At 46.1% G+C, this 18784-nt stretch overlaps 1 protein-coding gene across 8 annotated transcripts in view; it reads right to left on the bottom strand.

Moving 5' to 3' along the window:
• The window catches only part of CMC1 (C-X9-C motif containing 1), an 81082-nt gene continuing 62298 nt past the window's right edge, over positions 1-18784 (bottom strand). For 6 of the 8 annotated variants that reach the window (XM_060402073.1, XM_015102210.4, XM_042235766.2 and 3 more), the window contains 2 exons: positions 3990-4080; positions 1-265 (listed from right to left, as the gene is read on the bottom strand). In XM_060402073.1, coding sequence (XP_060258056.1) covers positions 145-265; positions 3990-4080 — 212 coding nt within the window. In that variant the 3' untranslated portion in view covers positions 1-144. Of the gene's footprint in view, positions 2503-3989; positions 4081-18784 lie in introns of all 8 variants that reach the window. The other 2 variants (XM_060402071.1, XM_027957938.3) reach the window with 2 other exon arrangements.

Raw genomic sequence — 18784 nt, 5'->3', positions numbered from 1 at the left:
TTTGAGGTTAAAAAAACATCTTTATTTCAGATAAAGTTATTTCCATAATTAAGGATAAAGGAAACACACTTCCCTGAGTCCATTATTTCAGGTGACTGATGTCCATGAACACTGGCGTTCCTGAGCATCATCTTGAATATCTGCCTACATACTTGTGGGAAGCTTCTGTAGCCTTTTCTTGGTAGGAATTCCAGTTCTTCTGAATTCCTCCCTTTCCTTCAGGTATTCCATTTTGCATTCTTCATAAAAGGCTGGATCTTTATAGCTGCGAGAAGGAAAAAATTCTTTTAAAGCAAATCACTTTGCAAGCATGTAAGATAAGCCTGCTTTAATGATAAATTCAGACACCCAGTTAGTTCATCAAGCACAATCTTTACAAGCAGGGTTTTTAGTCATAGTCATAAATTCATTGTAAAGGTGAGGCTACCAAATGAAAGGGAAAAAAAAAAACTAACGGTTCTTTCTTGAATAGCGATGTCCCGGGGGAGGACAGTGGGGAGCAGGGCCCCTGTGCTCAGGGGCCCGTGTGCACAGACATCACAATGACATGCACAGCATGCCGTGGCCCAGGGCACCAGGGAGAGACAGGGTGAAGAGGAGAACGGGGAGCCGCCGGGGAGACGTGTGAGCTGCATTCTGAAGGACCAACAGAAATCCCCACAGAAGGCCCTCAAGGAAGAATCCACAGAGGAGGGAAGCGGAGATGTGTGGAGAAGCCCAATCTGTCCTGCCGGGCACTGTTAACAGCAGCTGGGAGATCAGCTCGGGGCCTCGGATGAATCTCAGTGTAGAGTGTGTGTGGCCTGTGGAGCACACACAGGCCAAGGGGGGCCAGGGGCCAGCAAGGTTAGAGGCTGAATGCCCAATAAATAAACTACTCCAGTAATCCAGACAGGAAATGACAAGGCCCAGTGATCTAAAGGAGTCAACTTTCTGGTGAAAAGGACGCAGTGGAGCTGGGAGAGACTGGGGAAATGCAATCAGTAAGATCCTAGATCCCAGACGATCAGAACTGCCCAAGACACGAGGCAGGACTCAGAGGAGCTGAGTTCAGTAAGGGACCTGCAGGAGGAAGCAGAGGAATGCCGTGACCCACAGGAAGCACGGAGTTCCACGGGTGCACACTGAGCTTTCTCACACGGAAGATGGAGAGGAGACCCTGGGGAAGTAGCTTTCAGGAAGAGGTTAAGGAGGAAAGGGTGGAGAAGAAGTAGGCAGAGACACCGGGGAGACAGAATCAAATGGGGGTCTAGTAACAGAGAAAGAATGGAAAAGACAGATGCTGGAACCTTTGGAAACAGTTCCAGGGGGTGAGGGCAGAAGCCAGACATGGTCACTGAGGGATGAGTGAGATGAGATAGGGAGAAATGGAAGAATACGACCATCGCTGCTTCCCGTGTCACCGGGCAGAGACGCCAGAAGGTAGTGCTTCCACTCACAAAGTGTCCACAGGAGGCAGAGCCAAGGTGCCTCTTGTGCAAAGACGAAAACACAGTATTTCTTCAAGTACGCTGAGACTTGTGCTAGTGCTGAGTCGTTTTAACCGTATCCGACTCTTTGTGACCCTAGGGACCACAGCCTTCCAGGCTCCTCTGTCCAAGGGATTCTCCAGGCAAGAACACGAGTGGGTTGCCATTTCCTCCTCCAGGGGATCTTTCCGACCCAGGGATCAAACCCGCATCTCACTGGCAGGTTGAGATCGCCTGCACTGGCAGACGGGTTCTTGACCACTGAGCCACCTGGTGGAGACTTGTCAAGCAGAATTCTCCCTCAGCAGCTCTCATTCCCTTCCCACATTCCCGTCCCTCCTCTCGGTTTCCCCTCTGCTCCTCTCTCTTCCAAGCAGCAGCAGGCTCCCCCAAACCCCCAGCCCCCCAGATGGTCTAGGACCTCTCTTCCCCTTCTCAAGGGTAAGAGACGGCGGGATATTCCAATGATTAATATTCACATAGCAAAAGCTGAAAATAACACAGACGAACTTTTTTTTATAGTGAAAACTTTTATATTTGAAATTAGCCAGCTGGACTCAGTTTAGATGATCCCAATTTTGTTGGCAACATCCAAAGCATCATAGTCAGGAGGCAGTCGAACATACGCCTTCTTCTCTCCATCAGGCCTGATCAGAGTACTGACCTTGGCCACGTCAGTGTCACAGAGCTTGTTCACAGCCTGTTTGATTTGGTGTTTGTTGGCCTTGACGCCCACAGTGAACGCCAGTGTGTTGCTGTCTTCCACTTTCTTCATGGCTGACTCGGTGGTGAGGGGGGATTTGATGATAGCATAGTGGTCAAGTTTGTGTCTCCTAGGGGCGCTCTCCCGAGGATATTTGGGCTGCCTCCTGAGCCGCAGCGTTTTGGGCCGCCGGAAGGTGGGTGACGTCCGGATCTTCTTTTTCTTGTGGCTGTGGACACCTTTCAACACTGCTTTCTTGGCCTTCAAAGCTTTTGCTTTGGCTTCAGCTTTAGGAGGGGCAGGGGCTTCCTTCTTCGCCTTCGGCGCCACCTTCATGAAAAGGCCACAGACGAACTTTTAACAAGAGCCAACATCTCCTGAGTACCTGGCATCGATACATGCCCAGCACTGGAGTGACGTGTTTCCCTGTGAGGAATAATCTCCTGCTGGAGCGCAAGGACCCTGCCCAGGGCACAGGAGAGCTAAACCTTGGGGGGCCCGGGAGACCAGCCTGCTGCCCTCCCCACAGTCCTGCTCCCAGCTTCAGGGCCACCCTGTCCCAACTAAGAGTAACAGGCACAATGGGGCCTGAAACTGAGGTGTCGAAAGCCACGGACCAGGTGCACGGGGAAGCTAACAACCTCAGCCACACAGACGTGCAAGAGGCTCACGTACCAGTGTCTCCTGGGGGCTCTAGGGACCCGAAGTCTGATTTCTCCACAGTTACATGCTCAGGGCAGGTCTGGGCTCATCAAAAAGAGCAGCTATCAGAACTATTTTTATTTATTATCAACTTGAGAAAAGGCGTGGACTTGGACTATGTCTCCTTATCTATGAATGCAGATAATCAGTATTCTAAAAGAGTGCCTAAGTCCATGTGTGCGGTCCATGTGTACTCGTTATCCAAAAAGAAAACAATTTAAGATTCAGATAATCACCACTTTCTTTTTATGTAATCATCTAAGAAGTATCTGACATAGATGCTCGCAGGCCAGGGGAGCCGAGTACAGAAGGTACTGATCTGTCTGACCTCACAGCTGTCTGATCTCACAGACAGCTCCCTACTCAAGAAAGCACTGCACCCGCCACGCCACCTGTCAGTAACGTGGGTGATGATGAAGTCTGGGCAGATGAGCAGAAAGCACCTGCATTCAAAGAACTCCACACATTTGTACTTTAAGACTCAACAAACTACAATGAAGGATCACTGAACACATTTAAGAACTATTTTTTAAAGTAATTTAACTTCAGAAATCTAAATATACCTTTGTTTCCTTTGTTTATTACAACTCTCCTAGAAGTTAAACATCTTCATCCAAAAGATCCTAAGGCTGGTAAAATTACCTTTTCATTAAAAGATAAGCATAATATATTCGATGGATTAAGCTGTTCATGAAAAGGCATTTATTAATCCTATAAAAAATCATGTATTTTTATGGCTGACTAATATTTTAATCAGATAAAATGCTGACAAACACACATAACTTGAAAAGACCCTTCAAAAATATGTTGTACCACTTGTCTTAGAAGCATCCTTACCAAATTAAAATTTCAGACTCAGCCAACAACAGGACGACTCTGGTGGGGAGAAGTCCAGAATACATGACACAAAGCGAGTTAGATGACACACTCTCGCCTCCAACACATCATACACGCATACACGCATACACGCATACACACATACACGCATACACGCATACACATCATACACGCATACACATCATACACGCATACACGCATACACATCATACACACATACACGCATACACACATACACGCATACACGCAGGAACACAAACGCCAAGGCAGCTACTTACTAAGAGGTCAGACAGTCTTTCAGCGCAGAATTTTCTTTCCGGCATTTTACTACCATAAGGACTCCAGAATCCTTGCAACACTTAGTGAAATCTGAAATAAAAAATTTGGAAGAGAAAAACTCATCTGTAATTACATCTCTATAAGTTTAAGCGGCTCTAAAATCTTCGTTCATTTAACATCTATGGCCTAGATTGTGCTTGGCACACACACAGTACGTGTTCCACAGAAGACGTGAACGTGAACAGAAGGTGGTAGGTCTGAAGGAGGGAGGGGACCCCTGAGGTGAAGAAGGAGCTCGCTTCACGTGATACACGGAACGCGGAGGCGAAGCAGGATTTCTAACCGGCTTCACTTCGCTGCTTTGCATCCACGTCTCCGTGTCATACTGTGGTAATTCTCGCAGTATTTCAAACTCTTTCAGTATTACAATTGCTATGGTGACCTGTGATCAGGGATCTTTGATCCCTGCAGTTACTGCTGTAACTGCAGACACAAAGCAGGCGAGCTAGAATCAGAGGTGGAGCCTGAAGACGGGATGGACTACTTCGTCTCCTGATCACACTTGACCAGGGAAGTCGCTTCTTAAGAATGAACAATGACTGTGGTGTCCTGAAACGGAGTCTATTCCTGGTGAAGATGCTATAACCTTGCTGAAATGACAATAGAGCGTTAGAATATTACAGAAATTTAGTTGATAAAGCAGCAGCAGCAGGGTTTGAGAGGACTGACTCCAGTTTTGAAAATTCTCCACCAAATCAAATGCCACCAACTGGCACACTGCAGGCAGAAAAGAAATCGTTCCTAAAAGGAGGAGTCCTATGCAGCAAACTTTATTATTGCTCTCTTATTCTAAGAAATCCACCTCAACCTTCAGCAACCCCACCCTGGTCAGTCAGCAGCCACCAATATCAAGGTAAGACCCTCTTCCTGCAAAAAGATTACGACTCGCTCAAGGATCAGGGCTCAGAGGAGCGTTCGCATTTTTCAGCAATAAAGTATCCTTACTGAAAGCATGTACAGTGGTTTTTTTAGACATAATGCTATTACACACTTCGTAGACTACAATGCAGTGTGGATATAGCTTTTATATGCGCTGGGAAGCCAAAGACGGCATGTGACTTGCTCTACTGTGACACTGAGTGTTTTGCATTGGTCTGGAACCAAACCACAGCATCTCCAAGGTCTGTCTAGAGAGAGGAAGCATGTACTCCATGGATGAACAAGGTCGCGCTGTGCAGCACGGGGAACTATGGTCAATGTCCTGTGATAAACCGTCATGGAAGAGAGTATTTTAAAAAGAGCACACACATACACGTGTGCGCGCTCAGTCACTTCAGTCGTGTCTGACTCTTTGCAACCCCACGGACTAGCCTGCCAGGCTCCTCTGTGCATGGGACTCTCTAGGCAGTAACACTGGAGTGGGTCGCCATGCCCTCCTCCAGGGGGTCTTCCTGACGCAGGGATCAAACCCGCGTCTCCTGTGTCTCTTGCATTGCAGGCAGGTTCTTTGCCACTGAGCCACCAGGGAAACCCATAAACATATATATATATACACACACACACACACAAACACACATATATATACACCCATAAACTTATATAAAACGGAGTCACTTTGCTGAACAGCAGAAATTAACACAACATTGTAAGTCAACTATACTCCCAATTTTTTAAAATGAAAGAGTATATTCCGGAAGAGAGAAGTAGGGAGAGTGAAGGGGGATGTATCGGACACAGCCCCTCCTGGGGTCCGCTCTCTGAGGCTACTGATGGCATCCTTCAACCCCGCTTCCTCCAGAGAGCCTGCCATGGCCCTTTACTTTGATCCCAGGGCTCCCATCTCATTCCTGAGCCAACTCTGAGGTGACCCAGAACCCAAATGGCTTTCTATCACATTTCCATTCTGCTAGTGTGCCCCTCAAATCATACTGGCCCCCTCGGGGTCCTGCCTTCTCAGGGGCCCCAACCCAGAGAACCCTGGTGCCGGAGTCCAGCCACAGCAGCCCGCTGCTCTACCTGGCCTGCGCTGGGGCGGACCCGCTTGCTCCTCAGGTCCTCCTTGGGACGGGCGTGGGGCGCCCCTGCTCTAGCAGCGACTCTCCCCAGCTGTCTCAGTCCCTCCCCTCCCCGGGGGTCTCTAGGCCCAGCCTCGGACTCCTCCCATCTGTAACCAGCCATGTCCATGTCAGACTTTAAAATACGACACCACCCTCACCAAGAAGCTTGTATCATCATTTAGTATAAAATTATCAGGATTCTCTTACCCTTCCAGCTACTAAGGAATATGATTTATAATCATCTTAAAACAAGCAGGTAACCTCAGGAGTCCCCATGAAGACACATAATGTGTAACAAAAGTGGCTTTAAACCACAAGCAAACTGAAAACGACTGACATCTGTAAATGCACAGAAAATTCGAGGGGCTGTGCTGGACCGAGAGGCCTCGGGCACGGACGTCCGTCTGTCTGCAGCATCAGCGCAGTCTGCAGGCTGTGGGCGGGCAGAAACCAGGCCTGCTGGTGCAGGAGGGGCCTGACTCCAGACGGAGGGCACGTCTGGTCACAGCCACGGGGCAGGGATACTCCAGTGCGGGTCACAGGCTCCGTGAACTAGCTGTTCACCAGTCTCAGGATGCCACCGTTTCCTCTGAGTCCTGAACTGAATCAGGCATCTTTTACACTCAACACACACTCTTGTGATCCCTGTGCCGATGAGCTGTGCATGTGGCCAAATCAGAGCAAAGGGGACTTCCTGTGTCCTCTGCGACGCAAAAAGGCAAAGCAGGGGCTTCCCTGGTGACTCAGTGGAAAAGAAACCGCCTGCCAGCGCAGGAGACACGACTTTGATGCTTGAGCTGGGAGGATCTCACATGCCGCGGAGCAATTAAGCCTTGTGCAACGCAACTGCTGTGAGCCCGTGCTCTAGAGCCTGCGGGCCACCTCTACTGAAGCCCGGGTGCCCCAGAGCCCGTGTTCCGCAACGAGAGAGGCCACGCAGTGAGGAGCCCACACACCGCAACCAGACAGGAGCCCCCGCTCACCAGAGCTACAGAAAAGCCTGCACGCAGCGAAGGCCCTGCACAGCCGAAAATAAACAAGTCAAACTATTGTTTTCTCAAAAAAGGGAAAAAACATTCCTCTTTTTAAAAAAGGCAAAGCAAATGCAGGATTAGTTCATTCTCATCGGAGGTCCTGAAGGGAGCAAGCCCACTGAAACGTCCACTAGCCTGCACTCTCGAAGTCATTAGCATCCTAACACGTTAACTGCTCTCCACACCGCCTGATGGGAAGACTTGCCTTTCCAGAGGCAAGGGCTACAATCCTAAGCATGAATGAAAGCATGAGCTACCCTCAAAGGAAGCGTGGACGCAAAGTTAACCCAGAGGTGGTGAATGGTGGTGACGGGCCGGGGGCTGGCTCCTCGCAGCCCCACTGTCATTCAGAGGCCTGGACTGGCTCCCTCGGAAGATGGCGTCCACAGAAAGCGCATGAGCATCAGGGACCTCCCCTCATAAGCACGTGCGAGCTGACCAAACCCCAGTCCCTTTCCAGAAAACACGAACGCAAGGGCTCCTAGCAACAGTACACTTTCTGAATTCAACACTCAGTACTCTGACACGTGACAAATTCACAAGCGAATGCTCAGGCACTGACTTCTGTTAAGCTCTGTTTTCCCCAACGTGACTAGAAATGTCCTCAAGTAGGGAAGTGGCATTCTGATGGGCATGAAGGCACAGTCTCTGCATCTTCACACTTGTCCAGATCTCTTCGGGAGTAACTGTGACTGGCCCGAAGCCTCAAGCTGTTTGTAAGGTTTCTGTCACTTGTTTAGCAATAAGATTTTAATGAGGATCCTTCTTTCAAACCACAGTAGCAAACATTCATATAATGGTGATGTCGCCAGCTGATTTCTGCAATGGTATTCTGAAACAAGCCCAATTTAAATCACTTCTGTCTCTCAATATTAAGTGTTAAAAAGTTTGTACACCTGTAAATAAATATTCACCTTTAACCACTACGAAAATGAACTGTCATTCACTAACATATACCTTAATATAATGCAAATAAATATCAGTACAGAGTGAGAGTAGAGAGATGATTAAAAGTTATCCCAAACTTTAAAGAAGTTTGGGCTTAAAGACAGCATTCAAGACTTTTTTTCTTTAAAATATAAAGGACATGAAATTCTTTCTTTTGTAAACCCTCCTCTCTCTGAAAGAAACCACTGAATATCATATAAAATAAACTATTGGTAAACATATTCTGTGAGCATGATAAAATTTTCACCAAGTGAAGCTAGGGAAAACAGAGATAAAGTCTTCTCCCAACTGCAGTCTAAGATAATGGGCAAAATAATCATACTGTATTTAAGTACAAGAATACATAATTTCCAGTTTATATAAGAAAAAACTTAGGGAAACTCCATATGAAAGCAGTAAGAGAAAGAAATGGTTTGGAATTCATTGCTTTTTACTCATTTAATTTATGAACTTTGGAATATATGTTAATATTTAAATAACCGCCACAATTAGATTTCCTGATTAAGCCGAAGATGAGCAACAAAGTGTGCACGGGAGCAGGAAGACTGACCCACACTTCATCAGTTTCAAGCAACATGCAATTGTGCAGACACAGTCATCCAGGTAGGACTACAGCATTCAGTGCGAGATAACAATTTAAAACACACCAGACTAAAAGGAGCAATTCCAGCACTTCGCATTTCTGGCTAGAACCACTCCTTCTATAATTCCAACAATTTCTGTTTCCTAAACCTGGAGACTCCCAGGGACGCGGGAGCCTGCTGGCTGCAGTCCACGGGGTCGCCAAGAGTCAGACACGACTGAGCGACTTCACTTTCACTTTTCACTTTCATGCATTGGAGAGAAATGGCAACCCACTCCAGTACTCTTGCCTGGAGAATCCCAGGGACGGGGGAGCCTGGTGGGTTGCCATCTATGGGGTCACACAGGGTTGGACACGACCGAAGTGACTTAGCAGCAGCAGCAGCAAACAATCCTGAGCTTATGAATTTTTACACAACGATCTTTAGAAATACCACTTATTTCTAACTTTCTAGTACTTTTATTTCCTCAATCGGTGAAGTACTTAATAAAGTACCTATTTTGTTTCCAGCATTATAAAAAGCAGAGCTCTGTTTAGGTACCAATGTAATTTAGAATTTTTAACATGTAAGTTCTGTGTAATAGTTCTGTGACTAAACCACCATCTTGATGGTCTCGCTTTTAAATCTGGAACTTCAATTTAATCGAAAAGAAAGACATTTAGGAGGTCTTGCTTACTGAAGAAATGTAGCAAGCAGATTTTTAAATCACCCTCAATTCAAAACATTTCATCAACTGCACAACAGGAAATCTTAAGCATAAAACTGCTTCCTTATAGAAAATTAGATAAAAATAAAAACAGATATGTACTTGAAACGATGGATAAATGATCTGCCGGAAAACATTCTGACACCACCAAAATTTCAGAGACAATTTTTCGAGAGATCCATAAAATTAATCACTCAGTGGAAAACATAACACGCAGAAGCCACCTCATCTTTCACGAGCATCAGTCACCGAAACAGTGACTTCTTAAGGCACTCACGCCTTCAAAACGTTTCCGTTTCCAAAGGTGAGTCAAAAGCAGTGCAGACGGGGAAATCACCAAAGCATGCCATCACGCCAACGTTTAGGAGAGGACCCAGCTGAGATCACTTCATGGATCTGTCCCTCTTCTAGTTTTTACTTTATGTTGGCGTATAGCTGATGAATAGCGTTGCGTTAGCCTCAGGTGTGCAGCAGCCAGTCATCTGTACACGCACACCCGCTCTCTTCCGGATTCTGATGCTGGGGGCCAGCGTGAGGAACTCCACCCACAGCAAAGGTCATGAGGAAGGAGGCTTGGCATACGCAAAGGCGTGATCAAGCCTCAGGAAACCCCCTGTTCCCGAGCATCTGCCCCCAAAATCAGAGTCTATCTACTTTACTGTTTCGTGCTCTCGCCTACACCTCTGACTTTACGGGGGGCTGTTCCCCACTGGTTCTCTCAGAAGGAGTAAACGTGCAGCTCCAAGTCAATAAAAATTCCTGGGCGTGACAAGAGTGTTCCAACTTATGAATTCCTCTGAAGGTTATCTAGCCCACCTGTAAAGGTTCCTCCAGCCACATGTGACTGTTTACAGCCTCCCAACTTGAGAGGCACGAGATGTTTTAGGCTTACTAAAGGCAAATTCTTTTGGGAAATTGTCAGTATAGTGGGTTAGTTAGGAATTATATTGGTGAAGGGTTTTTCATTTGTTGTGCCAATAATTGCTGCTAATTCCCTGCCCTGGGTGGGACAAGGGTGTCTCAGGTCAAACCTCTCTGCTGGCAAACTAGCTTGTGTGACAGAATTATCCATACTCCTGCCACTACCAACATGATTGTTTACTACCTCTCAACCATAAACAGCACAGAGAGTTTGGAGTATTTTGAGACTCTTAATTAGCATAGGGATTTTCTCATTGTTGAGTCAATGATTGCCGCCAGGCCTCCATATCCTTAGGCACCTGAGAATATATTAACCAATGTATTTGGAATATAGAAAAGGAAATATAGTAGTTTTTAAGGTTAGCAATACTAGACTTTTTGAGTTAATGAATTTTCTCTTCTGTAATAGATCACTGTACTTTGTTATAAATCACTGTGTCCTTGCTATGTAAAAATGTAACTTTATCACTATCTTAAGACTAAACAGATCTTAAAGGGAACATTGGTGAAAGGATTTTCATTTGTTGGGCTGATGTTTGCTGCTAAATCTCCATATTCCCTGCCCTTATGATGAAAATAACTAGCATATAGAAGAAATAAGTATTAACCTTTAAGCATATAGGAGAAATAAGTATTAACCTTTAAGACTAATCATGTTAACCTTGGGTTAAATAAATTCCTTTCTTGACTGTAACTCACTACACCCTCACCCTATAGGAATGCAACTTTATTTGGAGGGTGGTGCCTGGTTTAAGAAAAAACACCCTTGGAAAAAGTAAGTTTTTGGTTATCAGAAAGAAAGAGTCATAAAATGTCAGCAGGCCTCATGGCCAGAAGATGATGTAAAACCCCTAAGATCTTTTTTTTTTATGTAAAGCACCTGATTTTGATAAAGGTCAGGACTGCTGACCCCGTGTGACTCTGTATTCATCCCTATGTGTAACAAAAGGTATATAAGCAAACCCCAAAATAAAGAAATCGAGATCAGCTTCCGGAAAGACATGTAGTTCTTTCTTGCTCCCCGTTTCTCTGGCTGAATTCCCATCTGGAGCGTGGGTGCTCGCCATGTCTACTTACTTGTCCCGGCTTTCAGGCCCATGCGAGAAGGAGCCCAAGGAGGGGCACCTTCCGATATTCAAGTGGCGCCAGTGGCCCAACGTAGATGGTGCAAATTTCTTGTCTTGGAATTTTATTGGTATCCCATGTAAACCAAGTTATTCAGCCGCTTTTTCTCTGCTAATTTTCTAATCCCTCTCTATCTGTAATTAAATAAGTTATTTCCAAGGACGCCGACTCCGTCCCCACCTTCAAATCACCCTGGATCCACCGGGGCTGGACCCCAGCATTCTTCTCCCACAAATGTCATTACAGAGTACTGAGAAGAGTTCCCTGTGCAACACAGCAAGCAGGTCCTTTCTAGTTATCTATCTTGCATACAGTAGTATGTGTATGTTAATCTTATGTCATCTATTTCTTAAATTATCAGAGTAGAATGAAAATGAAAAAGTCACTTACATTCCTGCCTCATAACAGTAACAACAGCGATAGCTAACACTTCTGTTTACTGTGCTCCTGGCACTAGCCAATGAGTTAGCACAGGCTTTCACAGGTATTAACTGATTAAAGTTTTGTTTTCACGTATTCTTTCAGTACTTATACACAGGCTCATAAAAATGGCACTTGGGGACGGGCGTGTGCCAGCGACGACCACCGGCGGCGTTCCACATCGGGCTCCTCCTGAGGCAGTGGAAGCCCTCAGAAGGGCTCCACACAGCGGAACGGCACGATCAGACTTTCTTCTGTAGAGAACTACAAGAGCTGGAAGCAGGCAGAGGTGGGGATAACAGGGAAACAGGAGAACTGAGAACTGAGCACAGGACTCAGACTGAGAGACAGCAAGGGGGCAAGAAGCAGGCAGTGGCTCTGCAGAGGCGCAGACAGCTACCAGGGAGCCGTGACGGACAGGGGGACACCATCAAGCCACAGGGTGACAGACGGGGAGTCCAGGATGATGCCGACACCTCCGCTGGGCGCAGCCGGCGCGGTCTGATGTCTCAGAGACACAAGGAAAGGAACGCACATGACGGGGGAAAAGTTCAGCGCATGTTTCAGACACATCTAGCTGGGAGGAGGCGTGAAACACCCAAGTGGACTGTCCAGAAAACCCTCAGCTCTACGGGGCTGAGGCATGTCGAAGACACTGGTGTGGCAGCAGTCACTTATGAAAAATAAGGAAAAATAAAGAGGGCCCACGTAACCATTGGGCCAATATTTAAGGGTCAGTGGAAACAGGGGAGCCTGAAAGACGGGAGGACCTTGGGGCCTCACAGAAGGTAAGGGGACCAAGAGGCTGACCCTCTGAGTAGAGACCAGGGTCCACTGGACCCAATTTTAATTTCTGAGTTTCTTAGAGTAGTTCTAACTATTTTAAAGATATTTTGATTTTCATTTTTTCTGAGGCCTTCCAAAAAAAACAAAGAAAACAGATACTTTGTAATATAATAAAACTCATTTCTATCTTGCAATTATCATATAGACTCACTAGAACTCTGAGTAAAGATAAGACACAAGATAGACTCAATGATCTTTTTCCTACGTTTCGAAACGTCTTACTAGATCATCCTAGGACTTCCTTCATCATGACTCATCAATTATTTTCAACTGACTAAAATAAGAAAACACAATGATGGAATCAGCTAGAAAGAAAGTAAAATCGCTCGGTCGTGTCTGACTCTTTGCAACCCCATGGACTGTAGCCCACCAGGCTCCTCCATCCATGGATTCTCTAGGCAAGAGTACTGGAGTGGGTTGCCATTTCCTTCTCCAGGAGATCTTCCCAATCCAGGGATCGAACTCGGGTCTCCCACATTCCAGGCAGACGCTTTAACCTCTGCGCCACCAGGGAAGCCGGGAAGCAGCTAGAAGAGCGATGCAACAGTGAAATAACCACCATGTTATCAGTTTTCTTACTGGTCATCTGGCATATTACATCATCATTTATCAATATAGAAAAGGAGTCTTTTTGATGTTTGCTTTCCTTGAACACAGTTAAGATCAGAGATTTTTTTTTTCACTTCCTGATTATGTTAGGTAGAATAATAGACCCCACAGATTTCCAAATCCTCCTCCCAGAACCCAATGAATGTGTCAGGTTATATGGCAAAGGGGAATTACAGTTACTAATCAGCTACAACCAAATAAGGAGATTATCCTGGATTATCCTGCGGGGCCCAAAGGAATCACCAGGGTCCTGAGAAAGGGAGAAGGGAGGCACAGATGGAGAGAGAGAGGTGATGATGGGAGTGGGGACAGAGAGATGTCACCTTGGCGGCTTGAACAATGGAAAGAGGACACCAGACCAAAACAAAATAATAGGGTGCCTTATAACAGGATATCTGTATCCCCACAAAATCTGTGTGTTGAAACCCTACTGCCCCCACCCCCACCACTAACCCACCACGTGATGATATTAGGAGGTGGGGACTTGGGAGGAATTCAGTTCAATTCAGTCGCTCAGTCGTGTCCGACTCTTTGCGACCCCATGAATCGCAGCACACCAGGCCTCCCTGTTCATCAGCATCTCCCGGAGTTCATTTAGACTCATGTCCATCAAGTCAGTGATGCCATCCAGCCATCTCATCCTCTGTCGTCCCCTTCTCCTCCTGCCCCTAATCCCTCCCAGCATCAGAGTCTTTTCCAGTGAGTCAACTCTTCTCATGAGGTGGCCAAAGTACTGGAGTTTCAGCTTTAGCATCATTCCTTCCAAAGAAATCCCAGGGCTGATCTCCTTCAGAATGGACTGGTTGGATCTCCTTGTAGTCCAAGGGACTCTCAAGAGTCTTCTCCAACACCACAGTTCAAAAGCATCAATTCTTCAGCGCTTAGCCGTCTTCACAGTCCAACTCTCACATCCATACATGACCACAGGAAAAACCATAGCCTTGACTAGACGGACCTTAGTCAGCAAAGTAATGTCTCTGCTTTTGAATACACTATCTAGGTTGGTCATAACTTTCCTTCCAAGGAGTAAGCGTCTTTTAATGTCAGGGCTGCAATCATCATCTGCGGTGATTTTGGAGCCTCCCAAAATAAAGTCTGACACTGTTTCCACTGTTTCCCCATCTATTTGTCATGAAGTGATGGGACCAGACGCCATGATCTTCGTTTTCTGAATGTTGAGCTTTAGGCCAGCTTTCTCCCTTTCCTGTACTGTGAGTACAAAACGCACACTGGAGGGGCTCCCCTGGGGGTTCAAGGGTTAAGCTGGTTTGGGGAGCTAAGATGCCACATGCCCTGTGGCCAGAACCAAAACACAGAAGCAACATTGTAACAAATTCAACAGACACTTGAAAAGCATCTTAAAAAAAAAAAAAACAAAACTCTGAATTGTGGGAGCTTAGGAGGAAAAATAAGCAGGGTGACAATATACAGCCTTGACGTACTGCTTTTCCTATTTGAAACCAGTCTGTTGTTCCATGTCCAGTTCTAACTGTTGCTTCCTGACCTGCATATAGGTTTCTCAGAGGCAGGTCAGGTATTCCCATCTCTTTCAAAATTTTCCACAGTTTATTGTGATCCACACAGTCAAAGGCTTTGTTTAGCATAGTCAATAAGGCAGAAATAGATGTTTTTCTGGAACTCTCTTGCTTTTTCCATGATCCAGCAGATGTTGGCAATTTGATCTCTGGTTCCTCTGCCTTTTCTAAAACCAGCTTGAACATCAGGGAGTTCACGGTTCATGTATTGCTGAAGCCTGGCTTGGAGAATTTTGAGCATTACTTTACTAGCATGTGAGATGAGTGCAATTGTGCAGTAGTTTGAGCATTCTTTGGCATTGCCTTTCTTTGGGATTGGAATGAAAACTGACCTTTTCCAGTCCTGTGGCCACTGCTGAGTTTTCCAAATTTGCTGGCATATTGAGTGCAGCACTTTCACAGCATCATCTTTCAGGATTTGAAATAGCTCAACTAAACTTCACCAGCTTTGTTTGTGGTGATGCTTTCTAAGGCCCACTTGACTTCACATTCCAGGATGTCTGGCTCTAGGTGAGTGATCACACCATCGTGATTATCTGGGTTGTGAAGATCTTTTTGTACAGTTCTTCTGTGTATTTTTGCCACCTCTTCTTAATATTTTCTGCTTCTGTTAGGTCCATACCATTTCTGTCCTTTATTGAGCCCATCTTTGCATGAAATGTTCCCTTGTATCTCTAATTTTCTTGAAGAGATATCTAGTCCTTCCCATTCTGTTGTTTTCCTCTATTTCCTTGCATTGATCCCTGAGGAAGGCTTTCTTATCTCTCCTTGCTATTCTTTGGAACTCTGCATTCAAATGGATATATCTTTCCTTTTCTCCTTTGCTTTTCGCTTCTCTTCTTTTCACAGCTATTTGAAAGGCCTCCTCAGACAGCCATTTTGCTTTCTTATCTATGGGGATGGTCTTGATCCCTGTCTCCTGTACAATGTCACAAACCTCCATCCATGGAAGAAGCACAAGCTGGAATCAAGATTGCCAGGAGAAATATCAATAACCTCAGATATGCAGATGACACCACCCTTATGGCAGAAGTGAAGAGGAACTAAAAAGCCTCTTGATGAAAGTGAAAGAGGAGAGTGAAAAAGTTGGCTGAAAGCTCAACATTCAGAAAAGGAAGATTATGGCATCCGGTCCCATCACCTCATGACAAATAGATGGGGAAACAGTGTCAGATTTTATTTTTGGGCTCCAAAATCACTGCAGATGGTGACTGCAGCCATGAAATTAAAAGACGCTTACTCCTTGGAAGGAAAGTTATGACCAACCTAGACAGCATATTCAAAAGCAGAGACATTACTTTGCCACCAAAGGCCTGTCTAGTCAAGGCTATGGTTTTCCACTGGTCATGTATGGATGTGAGAGTTGGACTGTGAAGAAAGCTGAGCGCCTAAGAATTGATGCGTTTGAACTGTGGTGCTGGAGAAGACTCTTGAGAGTCCCTTGGACTGCAAGGAGGTCCAACCAGTCCATCCTAAAGGAGATCAGTCCTGGGTGTTCATTGGAAGGACTGATGCTGAAGCTGAAACTCCAACACTTGGCCATCTAATGTGAAGAGCTGACTCACTGGAAAAGACCCTGATGCTGGGAGGGACTGGGGGCAGGAGGAGAAGGGGATGACAGACGATGAGATGGCTGGATGGCATCACCGTCTTGATGCACATGAGTTTGGGTAAATTCCGGGAATTGGTGATGGACAGGGAGGCCTGGCTTGCTGCAGTTCATGGGGTCGCAAAGAGTTGGACATGGCTGGGCAACTGAACTGAACTGAACTGAGGATGAAAAATGTAACTATCTTGTTCACAGTTTTTACATGATTGCATGCTAATAAGATAGATGTGCTGTGCTGTGCTGTGGCTCAGTCGTGTCTGACTCTGTGACCCCATGGACTGTAGCCTGACAGGCTTCTCTGTCCATGGGGATTCTCTAGGAAAGAATACTGGAGTCGGTTGCCACGCCCTCCTCCAGGGGACGTTCCCAGCCCAGGGACTGAACCCAGGTTTCCCACATTGCAGGCAGATTCTTTACTGCTTGAGCCATAAGGGAAGCCCTAATAAGATAGATACTATTTATTTAATACATAAATAAATATAACATTAAAATTAAGCTTACCTTTCAAAACTAATGTCACATTAAAAAATACATGGCTACTACAGTTTAAGGAGAAGGAAAAGGCTACCACTCCAGTATTCTGGCCTGGAGAATTCCATGGGCTGTATAGTCCATGGGGTCGCAAAGAGTTGGACACGACTAAGCGAGTTTTACTTTACTATAGTTTAAAATTATAAATATAGTTCATGCTATTTTCTCTGGTCCAGTGAGACATTCTGCAGCGATAGAGATGTTCTCTGCACTTTCCGACAGTGCCACCAGGAGCCATGAAGGACGACCGAGCATGCGAAATGTGGCTGGATGCCACTGAGGAGCTGAACGTGTCTTTGGAATTAATTAAGGTGAAGAGTGACGTGTGTGCAGTGGCTTCCATAGTGAAAGAGGTGGCCCTGAGTGTGTTTCGTTCCCTGCACTTCAGGTCAGATGTAGACAGGAGGCTGGTGGTGAGAGCCTCAGACTGCTCCTCTCCATGTACTGGAATGAGGCTCAATGGGCACAAACTGGGATTCTGACGAGGAGCCCTTAGCATGTAGCTCTTAGAACAGAGATGATTTCTAACAAAGGCTAACAATACATTAACTGATCAGCAGGATCTATACCATTAGAATAAACTATCTTATTTCAGGTGGAGTTTTTGTTTTTCCATTTTCCTATGTGATTTCATAATTTTTTCTTGCAAGGTATTTAAAGATATTAATGATAACAGCAACAAAATCAAATTAATAATGGCCACTGACATATACTGGGTATTTACTAGGTACCAGACACGATGAGCACTTCATTAGCTCACTTGAATTTTACAAAAACCTAACAGATAAGCACTATCATCATCTTCACTTGCCAGACAAGGACACCGAGCTTTCAGTAGGTGACATCATGCATTTCCAAGACGGACAGTGTGGCAAGGACTAGCCTGGAACCAGGCCTTTAGTTCCTGAAAAACTCCATAACTCTTATGGAATCCCACTGACTCTTCTTCACAGTGAAAACAGAGGAGACTCCTCCACACTGGGCAAAAGACCTCATGGTCACAGCAGAGCCGTGAGCCCCGCCCGTCACCACACACAGGGTCACCACTGGGCCCAGGAAGCTGGTGGGACAGCTCAGTCCTTCCGGTCCCCACTTCCTGGGGAAGAAAAGCTACAGCTTAGCGCTCTGATGCTCTGCTCCTGAGCAGTCATCTACAATAAAATGATGCCAGATACCTTGCCCTCTGGCTCCATACCTCCTTTTCCAGAATGCCTATAAAATATATTCAAATATTTAAAATACAGATTTTACACATTACAAAGTGGCTTTTCCAAGCAGTTTACAAGAAACTGCTAAGTTCTGTACCTGGGGTTCTAAGAGCCTTCAGAATAGGAAAGGGAGACGTCAGCATAGCTGAGCTGTGGCTAAGGAGAGCACCAACTCACCCCATCTCCCAAATGAGACGCACACAAGAGAGGCCATCAGCCTCCCCAAGCAGGAGAATCCGTGAGTATCACTAGCAGTGACAGAGGGGGAGGACTTAGACAGTGACAAAGCCAGAGAAATGCTACGTGAGTCAACCTGGTTCACGCCGCACATGTCGGCCCCCACCCCCCGCCCCAGCCTCTAAAGTTAAAAGATCCGTTCATGAACGCGTGCCCATCAGAGCATCCAACAAAGGCACCGTGTTTCTGAGCATCCCCTGTTAAGAGGCAGGGTCAACACTGTAAGCAACACAGGCAGCAAGCCAGCCTGCTGCACCTTCCCGCTCGTGCAGGTGGCTTCAGTCTGTTCTGCGGGCCAGCGGAGACCACTCACCACCACTCACGAGGGGCCAGGAAAGGACCTTGTTCTCAACTCCTCGGGTGGAAACGGCCAGAGAAGGAAGGACTTAGACGCCACTAACCCAAACCCTAGACCCTTCCCCAA

The sequence above is a fragment of the Ovis aries genome, chromosome 19 (assembly GCF_016772045.2).
Source record: "Ovis aries strain OAR_USU_Benz2616 breed Rambouillet chromosome 19, ARS-UI_Ramb_v3.0, whole genome shotgun sequence".
In the NCBI taxonomy this organism is placed as follows: domain Eukaryota; kingdom Metazoa; phylum Chordata; class Mammalia; order Artiodactyla; family Bovidae; genus Ovis; species Ovis aries.
Note: the sequence above shows the minus strand (reverse complement) of the source record. Positions and strands in the feature narration are given on the sequence as shown.